The following is a 21,582-nucleotide window of genomic DNA, read 5'->3' as shown; positions in this document are numbered from 1 at the left end:
CTTGAAATCACAGTCTGTGAGGAACAGCTGAAGAGAGTGGGGCTGTTTAACCTGAAGAAGAAGAGATTTTGAGGTGTGAACTTGTCTTCAAATAGTTACAAGACTATAAAGCGGATACAGAAATCGCGTTCTTAAGGTCTCAGCGGGTTGAACTAAGATTAGTAGGTAAACTTACAGAGCAGCAGATCTCAGGGTGATGTGGGGAAGAACTGCATAAGTGGATTCTCTGAAAAGGACTGTCTAAATCAGACACAGCCCAGAGGACAACCCAGGACTAGTCATGCACAGGCCGGATGACCTGTCCTGGGGAGACACAGAGGATCTCACACATCAGACAGTGAGTAGAGCCAGGAAGCCTCCCAACTCTGAGTCAATGAAGTAATTAGTGCTTGATATCTAAAAACATCTTGGTGACATATTAACCTAACTCAGAACAAAGCTTCATCTGGCGGTTCTAGGCAGATCAATAAATGTGGGATTTTGAGTAACGGAAGTAGTTACCTCAAGAGGATCTGGTTTGGATGAACTCTAGTCAGAGCTAGAATTATTCCCCTTCCTTTATCATTCAATAAAAACACAAATAAATCACTGGTAAACACAATATAAAATACAGGAGGGTCACCCAGTTTGGAAACATAAGCAAATATAATAAGTGATAAAATAATATTATCTAAGTTTCCAGATTTTACGGTCATCCTGTATGATTTTTTAATAAATGTTACAACTAGGGAATATATTCTCCTTAAAGAATAATCACAGTACTGACGTCTGTTGGATTTGCTATGTGCTAAGCATTTACATTATCCCATCTGATGCTCAGAAAAATGTACAAGTTAGATAGTATTATTATCTCTATTTTACTGATAATGGGCACTGAGACTTAGACCAGTTATGTAACTTGCCCATAGTCACACAGATTTTAACTGGAGGCCATCTCTCCAGAGCCTGGCAGCTTCGGGGCTGCGTTGATTCTGTGTCAGACCCAGTACTAAGTAGTTCCCACACATTTTCTCACTTAATCCTCAAAATGACCCTTGAGGTGTTCATGATCCTCTCCATCTTACAGATGAGGAAAAGGATTTCCAGAGTTTGATAGGTCTGAGGTCACACACTGGCAGAAATTCTAACTCAGCCCTACCCAGCCCTGAAGTCCATGCTCTCACCCAGTTAACTGCCTCTGGCTAAATTATTCACTGTATCTGAGAATTATAATATTAACTGTCACCAAATAACCAGTTATAGTTGGGTGACACTGGAAAGTCCAAAATAAAAACACTGAAATTTATCTTCCAGTATTCGTAAGTACTATTTATGAGCAATATCTACTGTTGATAGCATAAACTGATTTTTAGAATTGTGATATTCTGTTGGAAAAAACCCCACAAAAACAGGAGACCAAACCAACTGAGAGAGCCATATTATCTACTTTGATAAAACTTTATTTTCAGTGGCAGGCTTGCAGCTGATTCTTGCTGAATCATCTAATGAGCTGAATTATCTCAGTCAAGACACATTCTCTCTGCAACCTCAGTTTCCTTTTTTTTTTTTTTTTTTAAGAAAATGGGGATATAACAGCAGCTTCTTTTGATGCCACAAATAAGTGGCACTCCTGCCTTAGTTATCAGTTATGTAACTTAAGGTGCGCAAGTGGTTTAATGTCCACTTGTAATACACAAGCTAATTTCTGCAGTAGAAAATTGAGTTTTGGTTCTTCCCAAGCTGTGTGCTAATAGCTTTAATACTGGAAAGTAATATGAAATTTCGGAAAATCACCCACATTTACCCACAGTCAATTGCATCACCAGAGCTAAATATGGGTATTTAAACTCATCTCTCACCAAACGGACATAATTAGTTCCACTTTTTTTATCAGCAAAAATTCAGAGGCAATCATTTACTGTGAAAACCAGCAGTGCTTCATTAATAGGAAAAGTAAACTCAAATGGTAAGTTGGTTATTCCAACAATATGCACTTACAAGAACAAATCTGAGAAACAGAAACTCTGACCCATCCCTATATATTCCAAGCACTCCGAAGTAACACGGAATTTGGTAACAGCTATAACATCAGCACTTGCTAACTGTCCAGTTGCCTGTGGTCTGTCCACACAATTAAGCCCAGACTGGCAGTGACCCCCATAGTATTTGGGAAGGACGGTTGCACAAAATAAGGACTATATTAAACTGACGCTGTGAGAGAAGAGCATCAGTTACGAGAAAACTCAACACTGTAGGCCTCTGAGCAGAATGCACCAGTATCCAGCCTCCTGTGTGTGAAAACTTTGCTCATGTGGCAAAACTCACTATGTTAGTACATGACGCCTCAGTTAAAAACACTCAAGAGTCTTCTCACTAAACCCTCACCAAACCCTCACAATGACCCTGTGAGGTGTGTCCCACCATTCACATTTGCAGATAAGGAAAATGAGGTGGGGAGAGGTTAAGTAACCAATCCAAGGTCACACAACTACAGAGTCAAGCGAACCCTGAGGCCACACTACAGGTAAACACTTTATTTCTTTTGAGAATATTAATATCAATTTCAGTGTCATGAAAAGAACTGGAAATAGCTATTGACTGGAAAGGCCTGAGTAAAAGGAGATCTGGGAGTGGTATCTGCCCCAAGAGTCACTGTTCTACTTCCCTGTCTTCACCAGTGTCAGCAAGAGCTGGTTGTGCTTCTGGAAAGAAACAACATTAGAATTCCAAAGTGATGCTCTTGGACCCCTCACTTGAAAAACCAAAGACTGAATCCTTACATGTGAGGGCTCTTTAGAGTTCCACGTTTGTAGGAAGCACTCAGAAATAATGTTGATGGTTCGTCTTAGTGGAGCTACGACTTATGTTCAGGGATGAAGTTCGGAAACTTTCTAACTTATGAAAAATGCAAACCACCAGTTACTAATGACAATTTCCCAGACCCCGTATCAGGATATCAACAATACTGAATTCCTCACAGCAAACATGTAGTAAGACTGACTACTTTAGCCTATGCGATTATTGCTCAAAAATGAAAGTATCTCATACTCAAAATAACACCAAATCTGAGTTTACATAGTAGACTAAGAAGAAAAATACCTTCTTCTTGTTGGTAAAAGTCTCATGGTATTTTTATGATGCAAATAAAAATCTGTTGGGAGTTCCCAGAGATGTGGTTTCCCTTCAGTGGGATGAAAAACTCCCAGGAAGAGATTAATGGAATCTTGTCTATCAGCATCTGAAAAGTAAAAATAGGCATTTTAGGAAATCACTACTGAGATATACAACTCAGGAGCATGTTTTCTCAGGAGGAAAAGAGTACAACTGTGATTTCATAAAACATACCTTTGAAAATAATAGTATTTATACTTCAGAAGTCAGTCATACAAATACACAAAATCTAAAACAGTCACCAAGATTTTTAAAAATTTTTTACTATGTTATATTCATCACCATACAGTACATCCTTAGTTTTTGATGTAATGTTCCATGATTCATTATTTGCGTGTAACACCCAGTGCACCATGCAATATGTGCCCTCCTTAATACCCATCACCGGCCTATCCCAATCCCCCACCCCCCTCCCCTCTGAAGCCCTCAGTTTGTTTCTCAGAGTCACCAAGATTTTGAGCAGAATTAAAATCTTGCTTCCAAATGTTTCCTTTTTGCTCCATTCCTCTCACAATCTAGAGGACAGTGAGCACACACCGCTTTTTGAATTTTGAGAGACTCTTAAAACTCTTCAAGAACTGCCATAATACAATAGTGATTTTATTTTTAGGATAAGAACACATTTTCACCATTCTTAGTCTACCAGAAACAAATACATCTTCACTTTGTTCCAATGACCAGCAGAGACTGTCAGAAAAAAATAAACAAAATGATCCAACGCTATCTGTATTCTGTTGCACAACCTTGAACAAGTTGGTCTGCTTAGTTTCCACTTCTAATCCTTGAAAAGACAGTCTCCATCTCTTTAGCAGAGACAACGTTTACAACATTTTCTGTCCCCTCAGCTGTGGGACTTGCCCATTCCCTTCTGTGTTTGATAATGAAGGCAGAGTGGGCACATGGATAACAGCCTCATTCTAACTATTCATCCACTCCAAAATTACCAACCACATATGCACATATATTGTATTTCCTTCCTTTTCTAATTATATTTTGGTAAAAAATGATGATAAGCACTAAAGGGTCTCATGAAGCACCCTTGCCATTCTGCCCTGTCTCCCCCTAGCATCCTTCATTGTTTCCCCTCATTTCCTGCCTTTCATTCTTGTCTCAGAGCCCCGGGTATTCAAGTTTGGGGCAGACATCCACAACTAAATAATACCCTCTTTCTGAAAATGAGCACAGAACTAAAAAGACAGCACAGTAGAAATGACTGCTTTCAAAACAAGATAATATTACCATAAAATCAATCTTCTTCCAACAGCTACGGTGAACACAGATATCTCTAAAATTAGCAACATTGTTCTCATTGGACTATTTGGTCATCTCAGCAAAAGCAATAAATGAAATGTGGCACATCAAACATGTATTCATGTTATTACTTTTTGAGAGGAAGTGTTCCATTAAAGCAACATTTACCTTTCAGGCCAAAAGTAATATATAAAAGGGATGTGTTTATATGCTGAGCAAATTTGGGGCCTTTTTGCCACTTTTGAGAGAAAACAAGTATTAAATGATGCAGACATTACTGCCCCAATTTGCACCCTCTTTACACAATACAAAAGTAAACATACTGCTTTTTTCCCTAAGAATTTATTTATTTATTTAGAGCAGGGGGAGGGGTTGGGGGGAGAGCAAGAATCTTAAGCAGATTCCACACAGAGCATGGAACCCAGTGCAGGGCTCGATCTCAGGACCCTGAGATCATGACCTGAGCTGAAATCAAGAGTCAGATGTTTAACCAACTGAGCCACCCAGGTGCCTCCATACTACTTCTATAGTAATTACATTCTTTATGCTTCTTGAATAGCTTTAATGGCACTTAATAATTCATACTATGCAGGACCTCAAGATATCGTAATACTATCTAGAGAAGTTTTCCATTTTCAGCCATGTTTTCAGGGAGTCTTTCATCCTTTAAATCTCATAGTTCCTTCCTTTAACTTTTAACAAGTATGATAAAATGTGAGATGTGAGAAACATAACCAAATAAAGGATATTCCTTCAAAGGATCATAATGAAGACTTGCTGAATGTGCTGCTGTTTATATAAATATGTATCTATGATGTATGTGGTCACTAACTAAGGAATCTAAGGCCAGTTTAATGAGCAGGAGGGTCTTTTCCTGGCTACTCTTGACTGCAAATTAGACATCCACCCTCAGGAAGACAGTAGAACTTTGGATATGGACAAGAGCTATATACAGGTGGGTTCTCTGTAGTTGTGGATAACAAGAGGGCAACGATTACCTAATTTTGTTCTCAACCGTGCTTTAAAGGAGAAAAGAGTAATGTATCTTTCACGCTCCACTCAAAGAGCTAAACACTAACCAGCTTTATTATGTATGTATTAAATAGATCAGGCTTGAATATAACAATTCTTTTTATTTTTAATTACCAAAAAAATATTTTAGAACTAGAGTATTTATTATTCTAATATTAAGTTTGTGATGAAGTGGCCTCTGAAATCAATAACGGAAAGGAACATTATTCAATAAATAGTACTGTTTAATTACTGCATGGAGAGGGGACAATAAAGTTAGACCCTTACTTCATACTATATATTGAAATAAATACCAATTAAATGTAGGAAAGACAAAGATCAACACCCTAATAGAAAAAGAGAAACATGTGATTTTTGAAAGAAACAGAAATAGACAATAAACCTACCAAAATTCAACTTTACGTTATCAAACAAATGCAAATTAAAACAAAATACCATTTTTTAGCTATTTAGGCTGGCAAATACTTATCAAAATGGGCACCTCCATACTCTGCTGAGGGAACATTAACTGCTATACAGTATCCTTTCTCTGAGGCAATTTGGCAACACAGGTGTTCCCTGCTTTCTGAAAGTCTGCATTATGCCACTTTGCTTGGGAAAGACCTACATTGGTACCTGTTCATGTTAATGGAAAGAAATCCGAAGAGGATTTCAACTTTTATGAAAATAGCTATTACTATACTATGCAGGTTTTTCCTAAAAGCAAAGTGGTGTAACCCAAACTTCTGGAAAGTGGGGGGGATACTCGTTTTATGCCATTTCAGCTCACCAAAGTTTTCGTGGGGTATATATGTGTGTGTAAATACATATGTATTTATGTATAGATACAGATATTTTCAGGGCTTTAAAAATATCTATATTTAACATAGTAATATATATGATATATATAATTATATTATATAATAATATATACAATATAAAAATAAAAATATAAAAATATATATTTAAAGCCCTGAAAATATCTATACTCTTTGACCTAATAAATATGTTTCTGGAATTTTCATAGCATCAAAGATATGCAAAAAAAAAAAGTATATGTTTAAAGATGTTTAAAAGGAACCTAAATGCAAAATAATAACTAAATAACTAAATTAAATTATGATATTTCTAAAGGATAGACTGCCATAAGGCTAATAAAAATCATGTTGTAGAAGAATATTTAAGGTCATAAAGATTACTCACATTATCTAAAAGGGCAAAAGCGGAACATAATACTACGTGTAAGAAAGGCTCATGTTCTAAATAGGAACAAATGGCTGTCTCTGGAAGGTGAAGATTATCTGACTTCACTGTGAGTTATTCTGTACTTTCTATAATTAACATATATTACTTTCATAATTGAAAAGAACTCCCCTTCATTCACTCACCCAAGAACCTACTATGTTCGCACTAGGGATACAGTAATAGACAAGATAGACTCTGGCTGTGGGTGGGTGAAACCATATGATAATTGTCTTTCTCTGCTTGACTTATTTCACTTAGCATAATCTCCTCCAGTCCCGTCCATGTTGCTGCAAATGTTGGGTAATCATTCTTTTTGATGGCTGAGTAATATTCCATTGTATATATGGACCACATCTTCTTAATCCAGTCATCTGTTGAAGGGCATCTCGGCTCCTTCCACAATTTAGCTATTGTGGACAATGCTGCTATGAACATTGGGGGTGCATATGGCCCTTCTCTTCACTATGTCTGTATCTTTGGGGTAAATACCCAGTAGTGCAATGGCTGGATCATAGGGTAGCTCAATTTTTAACTTTTTAAGGGACCTCCACACTGTTTTCCAAAATGGCTGTACCAACTTGCATTCCCACCAACAGTGTAAGAGGGTTCCCCTTTCTCCACATCCTCTCCAGCAATTGTTGTTTCCTGCCTTGTCCATTTTTGCCATTCTAACTGGCGTAAGGTGGTATCTCAATGTGGTTTTGATTTGAATTTCCCTGATGGCTAATGATTTTGAACATTTTTTCATGTGTCTGTTAGCCATTTGTATGTCTTCATTGGAAAAGTGTCTGTTCATATCTTCTGCCCATTTTTTCCGTTTTGAAAAGATCCCTCGAGCTGCTGTGAAGAACAGGAGCACAGGTGTGGAGACGGCTGAATCAGGAGTGACTGCGGTTGTTCAGATGAGAGGTAGCAGTTTCTTGCACCAGCATGGCAGCAGCCATGATGAAAAACAGCAGAGGCATTTAGGACATATTTTGGAGGCTGAGACGATGAGATTTGCCAAGAGATGGGACTGGGACAGAGGGGTAAGTAAAGAAAAGAAAGGAATCAGGGATGATTCAAAGGTTTCTGGACTGAGCAACGGTGCTGAGGTAGACAAGACAAATGGAGAAACAGGTTTGAGTCAGAGTAAGGAGCTTCCGTCTCAGAAATGATTGGTTTGAGATTCTTATTCGTTATCTGTGGTAGTAAGAAATTTGGGCCCCAAAGCACGCCTGGGTCGCTCAGTCGGTTAAGCGTCTGCCCTCGGCTCAGGTCATGATCCCAGGGTTCTGGGATCGAGTTCCACATCGAGCTCCTTGCTCAACAGGGAGCCTGCTTCTCCCTCTGCCTGCAGTTCCCCCTGCTTGAGCTCACTCACTCTCTCTCTCTGACAAATAAATAAAATGTTAAAAAAAAAAAAAAAGATATTTGGGCCCCAAGATTTCCTCCCTAGCGTCACACCCATAAATATTTTATATCACACAGCAAAAGGGATTTTGCAGATGTAAGTGAGGTTACTAATCACTGACTCCAAGATAGGGCAATTATCCTGTATTATCTGGGTGGGTCCACTGTAAAGAGTGGAGGTGGATCCTTCAAAAGCAGGAGAGAAAAGTAGAAAGGAAGGCAGAGAGATTAGAATCGCAAGAAGAATTCACTGTGCCACTGCGAGCTCTGAAGACAGAGTAGGCCACAAGTCAAGGAAGGCAAGCAGCCTTTGGGAACTGAGAACGACCCCCAGGCAACAGTCAGCAAGGCCACAGGGACTTCAGTCCTTTAACTGCATGGGATTCTGCCATTGACCTGAATGACCCTGGAAACCTCCAAGTAAGAGCCCAGCTGGCCAACACCGACTTAATTTTGGCTTCTTTTAACTTCATTTGACTTTATTGCCTTCATTTTTACCAGCCTTGTGAGACTCTAAGCAGAGAACACAGCTGAGTAATGCTGTGCCCAGACTTCTGACCCACAGACAGTGTGACATAATAAATGGGTGTTGTTTTAAGGCACTGATTTTGTGGTAATTTATCATAGAACCTATAGAAAATGAACACAATATTCAAGAAGAGATGCTAGCCAGGTGAGCTTTTGGAAAAATGAGTCTGGAGTTCAGTAGAGAAGTCCAGGTTAGAGACACAAAGGTGAGTGTCAAATGCACACGATATTTACGAGTTGGATGAGATGTGCCTAAGGTGAAAGTATAAAGAGAAAAGAGAAGAGGGTTTAGAAATGGGGCAGGAGACAGCACTAGAGAGACTGAGTGAGAGATCACAGAGGTGAGTTTCAAGAAACAGTTAGAGGTCACCCATGATAAAAGCTGCTGAAAGGCTGAGCCAAGACGAAGACAGAGAAATGACCCTGGATTTGTCAATAGGGAGATGGCAGGTTCCGTGGCCTGACAGATAGCCGATGAAGCAGGTGGAGAGAACAGGACAGGAGAGGAAATCGGCACGCACATAACTCAAGAGGTTTTGCTTAGGAAGACAAGGAAAAAGGACTGTAGCCGGAGGGGGACATGGGACTGGGGAGGGAAGGAAAGGTCTGATGGACACTACAAAGGAGCGCTTTCATGCTAATGGAAATGAGGCAGGAGAGAGGGAGGAAACTGGTGATGTGCAGCAATAAGAGTCTACTTACAGAGAAAGCATGAAGGGATGGGATTCGAAGCATGGCAGAGGGGTTGGCCTAAGATGGGACCGGGCTACTCCAACCACTGTAATACAACACAGAAACTATAGCCGCAGATAAGGACAGGTTCTGCTTTGAGAGGGAAGATGAAAAGGGAGTTCACCTCAATGACATGTTCTCAGTGAAGTACAAGCGAGGTCACACCTGAGATTGGGGTGCTATAGATTTTAGGAGAAGATACAAAATGGTATGAAATGGTCCTTTTGGAAAGTGGTCATTTCCCAACGGTCATTCCCCTAGAATGAATACACTAGAGAAACGTAGTAGGACTGGCAGGCTGTTTGGAGTGTCCTTTGGAGAATTGCAGTCAGTTTAAAATGGAGCGTAATTAGTTACAACTTTTTCTCTTGCCATGTTTAACTGCTTTGGTTGCAGGACAGGTGAACAGTTATTTATGTTATTTAAAATGTTATTGAAACAAAGCATTTTGCCAAGTGTCTTCTTCCTGCTAGAGCCGAACACAGCTTATCTACTCTAAATCTGCTGTTAGAGGGATGACCTTAGAAGGCTGTCTTTCTAGTCTTGATAAACTAAAATGTTCTCCTCCCTTGCACGCCTCTGTTCCAGGGGTGACCAGAAAGGGGAAAAAAAACTGTTCCACTACCTTACAGCACGATCATGAAGCTGAGTGATGCCACCTCCACATGTTTCCCATGTGCGGTGAGCTTTGCAGTCTTTACCTTGTGGTCTTCGCTTTTTTAATATCTGAGAAGAATATGATTGCCCTCCATGCGTGCACACACACACACTCACTACAATTTTAAATTGCACATGTCTGTATGTATGTTTACATATGTGTATGTATACATGTACACAGCAGATCTATTATTAACTGCTGAAGCTATCTTGTATCTTTTTATCTTTCTTATAAGAGGATTTAAATTCAACAAGCTGTAGCAAGAAAATTCAGCTTAGCAAAACATAAATGTTAAAAAAAAAAAGTTAGAAGGTGCTTAACAAGGTCCTTCAGACAGTTGTAATTATAAAACTCTTCCTAACCTCTGAAGGGAGTACCTAGGTATATCTTGTTGGCATCCTCCAACTGCCGATGTAACCAGCTATGTTAGAAACCAAAGGTATTTCTTAAAGACAAACCTCAAAGCATGCTAATATATGAAGCCTCAAGAACAGTTTTTTAAATGAGCCTGAGAGTCAGGGGGGTTGCCCACACAGCATCAATCTGTCTATAAAAACCGATGATAAAATTCCTAACAACCTAGGGCAACACAAGTAAAGATAAACAAATGAGACTACATCAAACTAAAAAGCTTTTGTACAGTGAAGAAAAGCCTCAACAAATGAAAGACAATCTACTGAACAGGAGAAGGTATCTGCAAATGATATGCCCAATAAGGGGGTAATATCCAAAATATACGAGGAACTCACACGACTCAATACCAAGAAAACAAACAACTGATTGAAAAGTGGGCAGAGGACCTGAAGAGACACTTCTCCAAGGAAGACATCCAGATGGCCAACAGATATATGAAAAGATACTCAACCTCCCTCATCATCAGGGAAATGCAAATCAAAACCCCAATGAGATATCACCTCACATCCGTCAGAATGGCTAGTATCATAAAGACAAGAAATAACAAGTGCTGGCGAGGAATCAGAGAGAAGGGAACCCTTTTCTGAACTGTTGGTGGGAATGCAAAATGGTACAGCCACTATGGAAGGGAGTGTGGAGGATCCTCAAAAAATTAAAACCAGACCTACCATATGATCTGGAAATTCCACTTCTAGGTATCTTATCCAAAAAAACCAAAAACACTAATTCAAAAAGATGTACCCCCATATTCACTGTAGCCAAGATATGGATGCAACTTAAATGTCCATCTCTAGATGAATGGATAAAAAAGATGTGAGATGTGTATATATATATATATATATATATATATATACACACACATATAATAGGATATAAAATAGGTATAGATATATGTATTTGTATATATATTTTTGTGCATATATATATATTTGCATACACACACAATGGAATATTACTCAGCTATAAAAAAGAATGAAATCTGGATGACCTAGAGGGTATTATGCTAAGTGAAATAAGTCAGAGAAAGACAAATATTGTATAATTTCACTTATCTGTGGAATCTAAAAAACAATACAAATTAACAAAAAAAACAAAACAGAAACAGACTCATAGATACAGAGAACAATCTGGTAGTTGCCAGAGCAGAGGGGGAACTGGGCAAATTAGAGGAAGGGAATTAAAAGGTACAAACTTCCAATTATAATATAAATAAGACATGGGGTTGCAATGCATAGCATAGAAAATAGAGTTAATAATATTGTAACAACTTTGTATGGGTGACAGATAGTAGCTAGGTTTACCATGATTACTTCATAACATATAAATGTTGAATCACTATGTTGTATACCTGAAACTAATATAATATTGTACATTAGCTACACTTCAATGACCAAAAAACACTCTATGTGGGGCCCTATTTCCCCCTATGCCAACAAAGTGGCACCAACCTTTTTGACTTTTGCTGATGTATGAAGTGGTAGTACCCCGATACAATTTTATTTTTCTTATTATGAGTGAAGTTGAGCTTTCTTTCATGTGTTTAAATTCAATTTGCATTGCCTTCCCTATGAACTGGACATGTCATCTGCCCATTTTTTCTCTGGAACTATTGGTCTCTTTATATTGGCTTATTACATCCAAAGGAAATACTGGCTCTTTACATCTAAAGGAAATTAGCATTTTTTTGGTAGGTTTCAAATTTCTCCTTAGCTTATCTTCTGACATAATTTACTATTTGTCTGTCTATATTACATTTTTTTTGGTAATGAGAGGAAAAAAATTCCTAACAACCTAATTTCAAGTATCTTCCTGCCCACCCCAGAGGAATAACATGAGGAGATTTAATTTTGTAAAAGTTGTCTTGAGTGCTTTAAAGAAAATGGTTCTAGAAATATATTATCATTATATGACATCCACTGTAATTTTAAAATAAGTTGTACGCCCCTTGATACGTTTCCCAAAATAAAGTCTGTTTTAGCCACATTATTCATAAAATAATTGCTTTCATAGTAGTTCCTCTTTCAGTTGTACACAATTTGCTTTACCTTTCCAGTATGCGCATATTACACTTTTTCGTGACCATCTTCTATCTTTTAATAGTTCTCCCTGCTTTTTAAATCATGTACAGCTCCACATTCATTCTCTCTGTCCCCTAGTGTTATTAAAAAACTTTAATTGGTCCTTATCTGTCAATAATGCTTCCCATTATAGGGACAACGATGATGGAGGAAAGGATGTTTCCTTTCCACTGGGGCAGTTTTTAAGCTTTCCCGTGGTAACCCACCCCCAGACAGATATGTACTTGTTGGCACACAACTTCCACAAGTGTTACAGGTTGAGTTGTGTCGCCCCCCCCCCAAAAGATATGTTGAAGCCTTAAGCCCTGGGACCTATGAATGTGACCTTATTTGGAAGTTGAGTCTTTGCAGATATAATCCAGTTAAGACGCAGTCCCACCGGAGTAGGGCAGCCCATAATCCGATACGACTCGTGTTCTCACAAGAAGAGAAAGACTACAGGAAAAATGCCATGTAGACAGAGACACAAGGGGAAAATGTCAGGCAATGTCAGAGGCAGAAATTGAAGTGCTGCAGTTACAAGCCATGGATCACCAGAAATCATCAAAAGCTGCGAAGCAAGTAAGGATCCTCCCCAGGAGCCTTCAGAGGGAGCATGGCCCTGCTCATACTCCGATTTTGGACTTCCAGCCTCCAGAACTGTGAGACAATAAATTGCTGCTGCTTTAAGCCATTAGCTTGCAGTATTTTGCTACAGAAGCCCTAGGAAGCTAGTACAACAAAGAAGAGCCAGTGAGAATGCCGTCAGAGAGATAACCTTAACTTAATCAATGTTCTAATTGGTAAAAACAAGTGAAACCAATTGTAACTTTGTGTTTTAGTGACTGATAATAATGAATTACTTCTAACTCACACTGTAGACAATTTGAATACATCAATACATATTAATGCCTCCACTGGTCACCAGAGCATTAGGTATAATAAAGGATGATGGAAATACTTTAACATTTTTACTGTAGAAATCTAGAATTTAAACTTATGCCACTGGTCAGAATCTCTAAATTCTATTTCCCTAACTCTCAATTTTTGCTTGGATTATTCTACTTTGATTTTTAAGTTTTAAACCCAGTTCAAGGAGTCAGGCATAAAGAGGAATATCTAAATACTTGTAAGGTCCATAATGGACTCTGTGGTTTATGTTATACATTGAACTTACCCAGAATACTACAACGGGCTCAGCGAATTCAAAAGAAATGATCTGAGCCACCGAAGAGCATTGCTGATAAGCTATGTGCTACTATGCTGGCATACTTAGTCCTATCAATTTTGTAATTCAGGGAAAAGGGGAAACTAAGTAGGACATAGGCAATAAGTTAACTCGTGCGTTTATTAATTCATCCCACAAATATTTAGTGTGCCAAGCACAAAGCACTGGGGACACTGGTGAACAAGCTGCACATGGGACTCTCAGGTCTCATGGCAGGAACTAATTGCATCGTGAATGATTTCACTGCAATTGTGTTAAGTGCTACAAAGGAAAAGCACAGAATGCCATTAGAACAAACACTGGAGGGTCTTCTTCGAGCAAGTGAAAGTAGGTGAGCTCTAAAGGCTGGCTAGGAATTAGGAGAAGATTGTAGTAATGTGTTCAAATGGGTGAAAAAGCATACGAATAAGCCTGTGGCAGAAGCAGCCTAATTTATTCAGGAAACTGTGAGAGGGTCAGTGTGTCTGGAGAGTAGCAATGGAGGATAGCAATGGAGTAAATGACAGGGCAGTGAGGTAGGCAGGGGAGACCGGTAGGACCTACAGATTGCCTCGTACTTCCCTCCCACATCCACCAGGCTACCAACCAGCTTCTGGCTGCTCCAAAGTGTGTGAATAGGAAAGGTCCTGCTTGATGTGGTGAGCTCCCTGCCCTACCCTCCTGGTGTTCACACCATAGGGTGATACTCTCTGCTATGGGGTAAACTGTCTTCCCCAAAAGATACATTGCAGTCCTAATCCCATTACCTGTGAATGTATAATCTTATTTGAAAATAGAGTCTTTGCTGATGCAATCCAGTTAAAACGTCACACTAAATTAGGATGGGCCCTAATGCAGTATGACTAGTGTCCTTGTGAGACCAGGGAAATCTGACACTGACACAGACACATGAAGGAAGAAGGCCACGTAACCACAGAGGCAGAGACTGAGGTGCTGTAGTTGCAAGCCAGAGAACACCAAGGATTGCTGGCAAACTACCAGAAGCTTGGAAGAAGCAAGTCAGGATTCTCACCAATGGTTTCAGGAGGTGCCTGGCCCTACCAACAACTTGATTTTGGACTTTTAGCCTCCAGAATAGTGAGATAATAAATTTCTGCTGCTTTAAGTCAACCAGTTTGTGCTATTTTGTTACAGTAGCCCTAGCAAACTGATACCGATTTCCCCTGTGTAAGGGTGGGATCTATGATTTGCTTCTAAACAATGGGATATGGCAAAGGGATGGGCCACCACTGCCACAATTACAAGACTCTCTTGCTAGCAGACTCATTTTTGAGACTCACTTGCCCTTCCTGGCTGTGAAGAAGCAAATGACTAAGAATCCCAAAGTCACAAAAAACTACAAGGAATTGAATTCCACCAACAAACACACAAGCACGGAGCAAATCCTTCCCTAGTTAGACCTCCAGATGAGACCACAGCCTGGCTGACATCTTGACCGCAGCTCTGTAAGACTCTATGCAGAAAATCCAGCTAAGCTGTGCCTGGACTTCTGACCCACAGACATCCTGGGATAATAAACACATGTTGTCTTAGGCCATTTTTCATAATTTGTTACAAAGCATGGAAAACTGATACACTTATATTGTAGCATAGCAAACTGACTTTGCATTCTCTCTGGGAATGGAAAATGTTGAAAGCTGACTCTACCGGTGCTTTCATGCATGCTTCAGAAGTTCCCATCACTGGGGACTCTCTCGCAGTTCCCCTGGTATGGACCAAGCATCTTTTCATTTCAGTTTCTTGCAACTCCTTCCTTAGGAATCCAGCCATCACCTCCTGGTTCTTGCCGCTACGGTCCCTCTGGCCGGGACTGAGGCCAATTGTATGCTCACACCCTCCCTCATGAAGCCTACGTCTGGTCACCAGTAAACATTCAAAGATGCTTTGACCCAACCATGTCTAGGAGGGCAGGCCGTGCTCAACATGGCAGCCCTCTCCTCAGCCCATCCCTCTACTTCAGCTTTGCTACACAGCAATCCAAAGTTAACAGCTCCATGGGGTCCCTCCAATAGCAGAATATGAGGATTTGGTCTGTGATACCTACTGTGTTGGAAATGCCATCAGAATGGAGGCAGAAGTACCATTTTAACAACTTGTTACTTTTAGTATTCACAAGTCATAAAACAAACAAAAAAAAAGATATAATTTAGTGTTAATGCTACTATTCATTTCTAGCTGACATTTTAAAAATTAGCTTGTCAAGACTATGAACCCTATATTTAAAATAATGATTAAATACCCTCAAACAAACTTATCTATGTATCACAAGGTGAAAGAAGCCAAGGAATCAAAGTATTCTGCATTACTGGGAGCTTGCATGGCTCAGTCAGTTGAGCATCCACCTTCAGCTTAGGTCATGATCTCAGGGTCCTGGGATCGAGCCCTGCATAGGTTCCCTGCTCAGCGGGGAGAATGATTCTCTGCCCTCCCCAACCCGGGCCCCTGTTCATGCTCTCTCTCTCTCAAATAAATAAATAAAATAGTTAAAAAAATTTTTTTAAGAAGTCTTCTGAACTTCTGAACTTCTAAACTATTTTTAAAATAGTTTAAAATTTTTTTAAAAAGTCTTCTGCATTATTTAAAAGCTCCTTTATGGGTGGCAAAATGCAAAACTGTACTATTTAAAATAAAAAATTTATTCATTCATTCACTGAACAAATATTTATTGAGCACCTTCTGAGATTCTACTTTAAACTTTTAAAATATTTAATTTTGATTTTACTTAGCCAGATTGCTTTAAAAAGATATATGTATAAGAAGAAAAAAGCATATCAGGTAAAGTTTTAGAGATGCTTATTATTCCAGAATTACCTGAAAAAGCATTGCTGTAATATCTAGACAGGGTCTGCATGATGTCTTTTGAGTGCTGGGTCCATGGTGCTATCTTTCTGTAGGTTTTGACACGATGAACAAGTTGAGAACCACCATACTGAAGGGACAGGGTATCCCCATGATCTTCATAGAGCTCCTCAAATAACCTAAACCAAAGAAAAACAAACATTACAAAATTTTACCCAAAGTATTACACACGTTGTTCAGCTAGCCACATATGAATTCCTGTGAGCCTTTCAAGTAGACTCTTGATGATAAATCCACATGAAAATATATGCTACAGTAATAGCCTAATAAGTAAAAAAGTCATAGAAAACACTAAAATGGAAGTAGAAGCACCAAAAACATAACCCACCAAAGCCAGACCAAGGTGGTTCTAACCTTACTGAGAGACTCCTAACTCTCTTCAGGCTGCCAGATCAATTTACCTCCCACAACAGAATTTTCTACCTTTCTGTAAAAAGACATGTCCTTGTCACTGACAGATAAACCATATTCTCCTAAAAACACATGTCTGAAACTTGCATTTCTTCAAGTGCCTGGTAAGATTTTCAGTGCTGTGATATCTGTGGATCTGGCCATTTGGAAGTTGTTCATTTTCCTCTACAGCGCCTTTGTGACGACCGCAGATGACCAATAACAACCATCACTGTATTTTCAAGAATAGCACTTCATGCAATGCCATAGATCCAACGGACAGTGAAGAGACAGGAATCCTTAATGAAGACTCAATCTTTCATATATCTTATATTTTTTAATTCAAAATGTATGAAGGCACATGACTTTTTCTTTCTAATGCAATCTGGATTTGTTGGGTTTTTTAAAGATTTTATTTATTTATTTGAGAGAGATAACGCGAGAGCGCATGCATGAGTGGGGACGGTGAGGGGGAGTGAGAAGGAGGGGGAAAGAATCTCAAGCCAACTCCATGCTGAGTGTGGAGCCCAACACAGAGATCATGACCTGAGGCAAAACCAAGAGTCGATGCTTAGCCAACTGAGCCACCCAGGCACCCCTGGATTTGTTTTTGTAAAAATCCACTCGTTTTTATTTATCTAAAGCACTTTGGATTTATATAAAGAGCATAGTATTTATTCATAGTTAACACAAAAAACTAAAAACCATGGCAACAACACACAGGTCTTTAACGAAATATTTATTACAGAATTAATTTGAAAAATGTCTTTCAGCAACATAATTTTTGAGAAAAGAAGAAATAAGTTCATAGAAGTCCTTACTATTAATCAGTTTTGCTTTCTGTCATTACCCGCATTCAAAACGTAGAACATAAGATTTACCTAACTGCGTCTGTATCAAACTGCAGATTAGGCTTGTCGATCAGTCCCAAGGAGTACAGCTGATAAGCCAGAGCACATTTTCCCACCATAAACTGCGCTGTGTTGGTGCGGTCTAAACAGTCCACACAGTTGGTTCGAAGAACACCAGTCTAAAGAGAAATACCGTAAGACTTTCAACCATTATTCAGCGGCCAAAACTGCTTCTATACCACTTTAGATTTCTTTTCTTAAAAAACAGAAGAAAAGCTGCAGGCAGGGTATTATTCCTGAGCAAATAATGAAGAATGTTATAAAAGGTTACATTTGCTGTTCACTTAATATTGATGCAATGGCATCATTACACCTTCTAGTCCCTACCTGAATCTTCTTCCTGAGTTATTCTAGAATAAAACAGATAGCTAACATTGTCCACATGTACCAATACGTAAAATCCATGTTTTTTTCCTGATACATCTCCTTTATTGTACAAACCAAATATTCAGTGGTGGAGACTGTATCTTTCTTAAAGCACAACTAATACATATATAGTGATTGTTTCTAGCTCATTTTCCAAAGTGATTCTTATTTATTCTTTTCCCATTTCTGTTTATGTTTTGATTTCCAATAATAAAATTTATCATGTATAGAAAAAATCCACAGGCCATTATTATTTTAGCTGCATATCATTTGTAAGAATGAAATACTCGCAGTTAGGCTTTTAAAAATCATTCCCAGTTAATAATCTTGCATTAAATAAGAAGTATCTTTCTCTCATGGTTGCTTTCAGAAAACATCATACACTGCGAAAATAGATTCTTTTTATTATTAATACAGTATCATCTATACCTGCAGGCGACCAGTGGGAATCACACATCCTCCTAGTTCATTCCACCTGTGTTTAAAAATAGATGTTTAAGAAAAAATTTAATAGCATAATCTATATTCATTTTTGGTTCCAGCTCTTTATAAAGAATCAAAGAATCAAAGAAATAGGGCTGAATGTGCCGGAATAATCAACTGATTCTGCTTACTTTCTTTTTTTTTTTTTTTTTTTTTTAAAGATTTTATTTATTTATGTGACAGAGAGACAGCCAGCGAGAGAGGGGGNNAATGCCGAGATCACGCCCTGAGCCGAAGGCAGACGCTTAACGACTGCGCTACCCAGGCGCCCCAAGATTCTGCTTACTTTCATTCTTTCTGGTAAGTGACTATGCAAATAACTGTGATGGAATGCTATCCATGCTTTCTTTCCTCACAGAGAACCCAGGAAAGAAGCATCTTAACTTGCCCCAATGTCCCACATGCAGGCATTTGCCACCAACGTTCAACCAAAACCTCTTTTGCTTTAATTTAAGCCCATTTCCTGTTTGGTTTCTACAGACATGAATAGTAATTGCAGGGCATTAAGTCTTATCCTTCTCCCCTCAACACGAAGATTCTCTACCTCTTCCAGCATTTCTTCATGGAGCTTTGTTGCACTCCTTTGGTTGTTTTCGCAGATCTCATTATTTTCCTTCCTACTTATTTTCTCCATGTGCTAATGAATGCCTGGGAATATGTTACAAGTACTATGTAATGATACTGATATTTTATTTTAATGATTTACAACATTTTAATGATTTAAAACATTTTAATTTCTGAAAATATTTTCATTATTTCAAAGAAGGTGCGGTACAGAAAACAGCTAACACAACAGGCCTGACTGCTATCCTCAGAAAGGCCTGCTTACGTGGTTGGCTCTTGGCTGGCATCTGGGAACCTGTGTTCCCACCAATCCCAGCTGGACACAAGTGGCTCACTGTGCCTAAACTGTCTGTTGAAACGATATGGTTTTGCTGAACGTCCTCTTTCCTTATGGGAGTCAGATTTTGGTATGTGCCAAGCAGAAGCCGCCTAGGGGACCAGCCTCCAATAAAAAACGCTGACACTGAGTATCTAATCATCTCCTCTGGTTGGCAACATTTCACACATGCTGTGACAACAAGTTGCTGGGGGAATTAAGCATGATCTGTGTGATTCCATTAGGAGAGGACTCTCTGAAAGCCTTACCTATTTCCTCTGGGCTTTGCCACATGTGCCTTTTCCCTGTGCTAATTTTGCTTTGTATCGTTTAACCTTAATAAACCACAGCCATGAGTACAACAACATGCTGAGTGGTTTGAGTTTTCCTAGTACATCACTGAGCCTGGGAATGGTCTTGGGGACCACTGTCACAAGTACCCTGAAATGCAAACTACAACAGAGGATGACTTCTAAAGACATACACACTATAGCTGGTTGGCTGTGTTTTTGCTCTTTGCTTTTTTTTTTTAACCATTATAGTCAACTTTGTTAGCTGAAAATAAAATGCTGGGGATATACAATATTAGTTCCTTAAAAGATAAATAAAACATGATCCTTGATCTGAAGAAGCTCACAAAGTAATAATAAAGATTTGTGAGCAAATAACTGTAATACAATGATAAACATTATTTTCATAAAAATGTTAGTATTTAGTCGAGAGAAAAAAATTCCTGCTCCTACTTAATGCTGAAAAATAGAACTCACTGCAGAAAATTTTACTTTACAGAAGTATTTTATGTAATGTTTATTTCATGAAGTAAGAGAGAAAGATTCCATGGCTTTCACCTCAAGATATATAACCAGAGGAAATCCTGTGCCCATAGTGAATGTTCATCCCACAATCACCTGAACGTCTTGTCTGCCCAAATTCATCCATCTGTCGAGCAGTACAAACTGCTCGTATTTAGAATATTTTTATCCATAAGAGCAAAATGCTTGATTTCAGTTTTTAAGGACCACACTTACTTTTCATCTGGTCGCAAAATGCTGCAGTAAGAATCAGGGCGGTTTACAAAGAAACCTGTTTTCTTCACCACACTTTCTGCAATCACGTTCAGTCGATCAAGAACATTACACAGCTTGCTGACGAGAGGAGGAAGAATGAGAAAAGTGAGAAGAACCCAAGTTTAATATATATTTACCTTTCCATCTGAAGCAAATAAAGTCTATGGTAATGATATTCAGGGATTTAATTTTTAAAATCTCTGGTTTGTATCCAACAAGAGCATTGTAATAATTAGTTTCTATAGTCTAATGTGTACTCAATAACTAACGAGAGTGGGTGCAAAGAGACATGAAGGGCCTGTATTAACTCTTGGCAAGCCTTAATCTTGGCACATTACATCCCCTGGAGAGCTTTTCCCAAAGCCTTTCACTACTTAAGAATCACAGCAGTCAAGTCCAGATGCATTCATAAGATGACTATGAGGAGAGCGTGATGCACGGTGCAGGGGGCAGAGGAAGAAAACCCTAGAAAAGAAATATAAATGGTGCCCACCTGTAATCAGGCTTAGACTCTAGGAAAATGTGTGCATATGTGTGTCTGGGTGTGTGCATGGGTATCTAACTACACAAAACGATTCAGAAAAAAGTACGAGTTAAAGTACAAAACAATACAGTAACATTAAAAAAATTAACGGGACCTCAAAATAAACCTTGTGTTTGTATGATGCCTAGGAAACGAGTAAAAGGAGAATGCAAGGTTAATGAAAGAAGGTTCCTTGGATAAGATATTTTGAGTCAGATCTGTACAGGTAAAGGAGGGTTGGGAAAGCACCCCAGGAAGGTGGGGGTCAAACAACAGGAACAAAGGCTCAGGAATGGGACCCTGGCTGCCACGCTGGGGGCTGAGCATGCAGTTTCATTTTTCAGGAAGAGAATGGCCCCAGAATAAAGAAAAGGCTTTTACATTCTGGAACCTACCAGGCGATGGGTCTTTAACACTACACCAAGGAGTCTGGATTT

The 21,582-nt window shown here is 38.9% G+C and overlaps 1 protein-coding gene across 1 annotated transcript in view; it reads right to left on the bottom strand.

Moving 5' to 3' along the window:
* FIG4 (FIG4 phosphoinositide 5-phosphatase) overlaps positions 1-21,582 on the bottom strand; it is a 122,127-nt gene that overhangs the window by 54,695 nt on the left and 45,850 nt on the right. Inside the window, exons 12-16 of the mRNA XM_008706231.2 lie at positions 20,584-20,700; positions 18,622-18,667; positions 17,797-17,945; positions 16,478-16,644; positions 3,079-3,217 (exon numbers count right to left, since the gene is read on the bottom strand). Of these exons, the coding sequence (XP_008704453.1) occupies positions 3,079-3,217; positions 16,478-16,644; positions 17,797-17,945; positions 18,622-18,667; positions 20,584-20,700 (618 nt within the window). The remainder of the gene's footprint in view (positions 1-3,078; positions 3,218-16,477; positions 16,645-17,796; positions 17,946-18,621; positions 18,668-20,583; positions 20,701-21,582) is intronic.

This window comes from Ursus maritimus, unplaced genomic scaffold, assembly GCF_017311325.1.
Source record: "Ursus maritimus isolate PB19 unplaced genomic scaffold, ASM1731132v1 scaffold_13, whole genome shotgun sequence".
Lineage (NCBI taxonomy): Eukaryota > Metazoa > Chordata > Mammalia > Carnivora > Ursidae > Ursus > Ursus maritimus.
Note: the sequence above shows the minus strand (reverse complement) of the source record. Positions and strands in the feature narration are given on the sequence as shown.